Source organism: Ctenocephalides felis, unplaced genomic scaffold (assembly GCF_003426905.1).
Source record: "Ctenocephalides felis isolate EL2017-DRISC unplaced genomic scaffold, ASM342690v1 CF-g0.4_SCAFFOLD_01886, whole genome shotgun sequence".
Lineage (NCBI taxonomy): Eukaryota > Metazoa > Arthropoda > Insecta > Siphonaptera > Pulicidae > Ctenocephalides > Ctenocephalides felis.
The window spans coordinates 161,095,923-161,102,113 of NW_020538040.1; the positions used below are offsets into that span (position 1 = coordinate 161,095,923).

Here is a 6,191-nt window from a genome sequence, read left to right on the forward strand (position 1 = left end):
ATCATCAAATAGATCTTCAAAGCAAAAAAATAAATCAGTACCTATTGTTGTTAAAGACACCAAACGTGTAGTTGAAATTACAACAAAGATATGACTCCTAACAGTACGGCTAATAACAAATCTGGAAAGAAATCTCCTACTTTAGTGATAATTGATACAAATTCCATTTTAAGGACGAGGTCCTGTTGCCTATGGGAACTACAAAACAATCATTTTCAGTGATGCCAGTAGCTGTTCCTGCACAAGGAATGTATCCAGCAAATATTCGAGGGGCAACTATCACCCCAGTAAATAACCCAACAGTGCAGAAAGTGATCAAAACAGTGGCGCAGTGGCATCTGTACCTAGCTTAGTTTTACCAAATCTTACAGATGACATGTTTGTTGTGAGAAGCTCCTAGTTTTATTGTACCCTATGTTTATGAGAAACCACAACAGAACCTTTCCGAGAGTTTGTTGATAAATGGGAAAAGAAGTTGAAGAGGCCAGAAAATTAGAAGAAGAACAAGAGAAACTAAATGAGACAAAGGAGGGAAAGAAAAAGAAAATGATGAACAGAATAATGATGAAAATAAAGAACCTGAAATCAAAAAAAATCTAAAAAGAAGAAGCGACGGAAAGGGGTGATGATGATGAATTCTTGGATGAAAATGATACTTCAGATACAGAAGATGAAGATGATGTAGATGGAGAAAAAAGTTCAAAAAGAAAGTAAGTTTAGTTAAAGACATTAAAGAAGATTCTTTATAAGCTATTAGAAGCATATTATAACACCAGTATAGTGTAACAACCGTCAAACCTGTCGTATAAAAAAAGTGATAGTTATTTGATAACCCTATTGGTAAATTTTTCATGTGAACATAGGAATAAATTTAGTACAAGATATGTCAAACAGACTTGCTCAAGCAGCAGAAACGAAAAGGATCGAGAAAACAAAACATCAACTAATAGTACTGCTACACAAATGGCAATAAATTCATTAATTAAAAATCTTGAGTTCAGTAAAGAAAACAATGAACCTTATCACTTTGAACAGAAACGTTGTGAGATATGTAATTTTAAAACTGAGTCTTCATTGGCACTTGACACATAATTGGAAACTCCACACATGCGAAACTATTTCTATCGTTGTAATTTCTGTCCATTTGAGATTCGAAGTCCTCATGATATCCTAATTCACATGGAAGTTGAACACAAAACTAAAGGACGCCTAGAACGGGCAGCCTCATATCACCATGTCCAAATTGTCCATTTGAAGATAATGGTAAGGCAAAATTAGCCAGGCATCAACTGGCTTGTGCAAAAGAAATTCAAACCTGAGGTCAATCTTGGACCACCTTTGGACTGGGAGCCTCCAGCCAAAATCCCAAGGACTTCAAGACCTAAACAATCATTAACTAGTGGCGGCCTCAGCCTATCAGCAAGCAATGGCAAATCAGGCGCGAATTCAACCTGCACCAGTGTCTAAAATGACCTCTGGGCTCAAGGGAGGAGAGGAAGGCCGGCATTGAATAAGGCTTTATCTGTACCGACAGGAACATCAATGATAAGAGGGAATATGATGTATAGAACAAATGTTCAAAACAGTAACCAGTTGTTGCTGCCTAATAATTATTCTTCTAATGCCAACCAGCTAATGCAGGTAATAATAGTGGAGATCACATTTATTTAATGTTTGTCTAAATACTTGATTTTATGAGCATTTTACATTGTGGAGCTTCATAAAAGTTTTTAAATATAGGGAAAAGATGTATGTAGTGACTTCATTTTTGTATTTTTTTTTTTTTTTAATTTTATTAATTTGTTGTTCAAAAAGTAAAGTTGCATGTTATGTTAGGAATGCTCTCCAATAAAACAAATTGACAAATACGCTATGTATATATTAATATACAAAGATCAGACTAATCTGCTCCCCCCACATGATGCAATCTCTATCTCTGAGAGAGGCTGATGAAGTATTTAATTATTATTGTGTTTAGGTGGTTGGCACCTCGGTAAATATGCTGCCTGGCACAATGGTGGCCACCAGTAGTGGCTCAGTCACTATTCAGGTAACCGTATGAGTGACCTAAGAAAATCCTGAAAATTAATGAACTCTCTTTATCCTTGCGCTACTAACTAATGCATTTCTGAATATTTAATCATTCTATCATGAAGGGATTACACTGTGGAAATGATTGATAATTGTAATTTATAATGGTTCATAATTAGAAATGATTTATTCAAGAGCTTTATTTTGGATAATTAAAAGAAGATTCTATATTTCTAAGATCTTGAAAAATATTTGTATAATAACCCAACATTAATTTTTATTGGCTTTGTGTATTATTTCTACCAATGCTACAACTTTACTTGCAACTAATTTATGAATTAATAGTAGTGAAATTTGTGTGAACTTAAATAATTATTTTATATTTTACATTATATTGATGATTTGCAGCACTTCTTTTTTCCCTGCAATCTACTTTGTACATTTGTACATCAAATGTTATATTTGATTCAAGCACTTTGTGTTCAGTAGATTAGAAAATCGTATGCAAATAATTTACATGCCTGGCAGCTGGAGTTTGCCTTTAACAAAATTGTTTTCCACAATTAATTTTTATTGATTTTATCAGTATAACCCATAAGTTTTTAAAAAGATCAAACTGACTTTAAGGCCTCAAAATCTTTACACAATTTTAGCTGTACACAATTTTAATAAAAAATAAAAAAAGTCTCAAATATTTTGAAAATAATCTAGGATTAAAGTCATGGTTGTGGTGTGCTTTCTGCATTTATAATATGATTTTCAAAGTGTTTCAAACTGTTACTTTGTGTGTTCCAACATACATCACACTTTATAATTATGTATTAATGTATTTGATTCATTTTAGACAACTCCCAGCGGGCTCATCAAAAGCTACAAACAATTCAAAGATTTTTACATCAGCCAAGTATATCAATAACTCCATTGCCTAGGCAATCTGTATCTTCGAGTAGCACTAGTAATTCTCCAACTTCAAATGCCAATAAGCCAGGCCAACAGGCTACAGGAAAAGCAGCATTTGTTATTTGTGAAATTTGTGATGGTTATATAAAGGACTTAGATCAATTAAGAAATCACATGCAGTGGATTCACAAAGTTAAGGTAATTGACTAGAATATGCATGCCATATGCCACAACGATTTATTGCTCAATTATTATCAAAGAATTATAATAAATTTTGTGTTTTTTAGATTCATCCAAAGATGATTTATAATAGGCCGCCATTAAATTGCCAAAAATGTCAGTTTAGATTCTTTACTGATCAAGGTTTAGAAGGCATTTACTCGGATCTCATGGTTTAGTGACTTCATCTATGCAAGAAGCAGCTAATAAAGGCAAGGATGTGGCAGATGTCCAGTTTGCGGTCGAGTAAGTTGAAAATAACTCTATTGTTTCCTGTTGTGTAATTGAATGAAATAGATAATTCTAAAGTCTTACAATTTTTTCATTTAGGTTTACAATGGAAATTTATTAAACCACGTTAATCGCGATCACAATATGACTTTAAAACCTGCACACCTCTCCTACAAATGTACAGTATGTACGGCCACATTTGGAATGTCAAACAATTTGAAAATCTGTCTATTCAGCGCACAGTTGTGGTTGCAAAGAAAGTCATGGATAAAAAAACAACGCCTGGCAGTGGCCAGCAGTTAGTAGTCCTCTAAATAAGGTAAAGAAATTAATTAGTAAAAGATATGGAACTAAATACTATAACAACATAATTATAATTTTTACCCGTAAAAATCGCCCTCTGGAATTTTCTTTGAGATCAAGATAATAACGACGATTATCTTTTATCATCATCTCTGACTTAAGCTTACCGTCTTCTGGAACATTCTCTGGGTTGGGCGGACCTATTAAACAAATTGAACCAATATACAAAATATATACATATTTTAAATTATTGATTGATACCATAGAATGCAAATAAACCAACCTAAGGATGCATAGTAATCACTAAAAGTTGATAAATGATCTCTAAACTCAGCGGCTGTTGACAAAGCTAAATATACTTGGCTGCGACGTCCATCAGCACCAATCTACAAATTTAAAAAAGTTGATGGTTACATTCAAATCAAAATTTAAATATACAATCAAAAAATTTCTGGAAAATCTCTCAAAATTACTAACCTCAGCAACTTTTATAAACCTGCCTCTGCGATTATGTTTCACATCAAGATAGAAACGCTTGGCTTGAATTTGCAACATTTTGTTGCAAGTTCTATCTCAGTTTGCTGACCTAAAATTGTTAAAAATTTAAGAGAATCTTAATGCTTATGCATATATGAGAAAATAGAAGTGATCCTAAAAAATTTAAGTCTTATTTTAAAACAAATTTAATGTGACAATGCTGAATGATTTTACTCACCTGAATCAAAATCCGCTCCTCCTGCATCCATTCCCTGGCCATGGTATTCTAAAATTTTCAACAAAACATAATAGTGTTTTAATTCTATAGAATCTAGATCCTTATTCAAATTTACATGTTTGATATATTTGAAACCGTAAATAATCGCAAAATTCAATTAAAATGGCAAAGGGTACTACATATCACAAGTTCGTTGCAAAATAATATTCCTATTTAGTTAAATTTATTATTTTACTGCATTTCGTATAGTTAAAAGATAATATATGGAGTCGGCCATTTTTAACTATTTAATCTGAAACAGATGTCAAAATTATATTCTGTTACGCTAGTGGAAGCGTTATAATAACTATAATAAATTGTCGGGCTAGTTTTCATTTGATTTATTAAAAATGCTACGTTTTTATTTGTACATACTCTGGCTGGGAATCCCTTCGTCTCCACTGCCAATATCCGACATTGCAAACCCACACAAATTTCACACAACACAGTACTTTAGGGCCATAGTCAGTTTACATGTACGATTCTATTTTCGAACGAAAAGTCAACCCAGCGTCAGAGATATTCATAACGATTACGGAAAACAAAAACACTATTTAGACGTGGTAAAACTAGTTATGAATATGATTTCAATCAAAAAAATAATTATTTTTAATTAAATTACGTTTTACATATCATTTGTCTGATAAATATTATTTAAATGTTGGATCAGTTTTTCATTTAAAATTTGAATAAAAAACGGATTTGCAACTTCTATTACACTTAATTAGTATTATTATTTTTATTATTGAATTAACATTGAGATGATAAGATTTCTGGAAATATTAAGATAACTAATCACTATTTGTTATTTTATTTGTATTTAAATTTAAAAAATTCAGTCTGTCTGGCAATTCAGTTTTAAATACTTTTTGTTTAAAATTCATAATTTATTAAATTAATTAAATTTGGTAGTTTATTAAATTACCAAATTTATTATTTCATATAGCAGCGTTGTGATGAAAATTAATTATTGCAATAATTTTATAAAGCTCAAAAAAAATTTCTTCTTTCGGCTCTGTTAGTATACAATTATAGTCACTTCAAAAATGGTATATTCTGCAAATGATATTTTTGAATAAATCAAAATTAAATAGCAATTAAAAGCTCAATTCGTTCTGTAACCATGCTCGCATTTCGAATTGCTCTTATCCCGAAGCATTTTTCCATATAAATTCATTGAAAAAAATTTCAGCACTGTGTTTTTTTGATAACATATTCTCCAATCAATAAAAATGACAAAATTATCATTATACTAGTTTTTACGTTTAAGAAACTATCCAATGAGCATAATTTTCTCTTCAATTTATTATAGTATTACGAAAATAAGTTGGACAAATAGATAAATAAACATAACTTGGATATGTCTCGTCAAATAATTCTGCTCGACCGTTTGCATCTTTTTCAGGGTGATTTTTATCCACAAACTTTTGAACTTTGTCCCACATTGCACAAACAAATTCACAACTTTAATATTAATGAATTGCAATGTTTAACTTTAAAATAATTTACTTTTATGATACTTCACATACGAAAATCCTTGTTACAAGTTACAATTGGTATTAAATGAACCTGTTTCATTCGCACCCTCATAAGTTTCCATTACGCCTCTCACTCGCACGTATCCCCAAGCAACAAATCGCTTCTTTGGCGGCTCGTATCTCGAATTTTGCTCGTATGACAAAGTAAATAAGACGCTTTTTTGGCGGCTCGTATCTCGAAAAACGAGTCGCTCGTAAGGCGGAGTACCACTGTA

General features: G+C 31.7%; 1 protein-coding gene and 1 pseudogene across 1 annotated transcript; one reads left to right on the forward strand and one right to left on the reverse strand.

Moving 5' to 3' along the window:
• LOC113376153 overlaps window positions 1-3,695 on the forward strand; it is a 4,968-nt pseudogene extending 1,273 nt beyond the window's left edge.
• A 43-nt stretch (window positions 3,696-3,738) lies between these two features.
• LOC113376154 (transcriptional activator protein Pur-beta-like) lies at window positions 3,739-4,942 on the reverse strand. The gene is made up of 5 exons (XM_026616074.1): window positions 4,814-4,942; window positions 4,400-4,447; window positions 4,162-4,270; window positions 3,968-4,070; window positions 3,739-3,884 (listed from the first exon to the last, which is right to left on the reverse strand). Exons 3-5 carry the CDS (start codon window positions 4,237-4,239, stop codon window positions 3,739-3,741), a joined length of 327 nt encoding a protein of 108 aa, XP_026471859.1. The 5' UTR covers window positions 4,240-4,270; window positions 4,400-4,447; window positions 4,814-4,942.
• Between the last annotated feature and the right edge of the window lie 1,249 nt (window positions 4,943-6,191).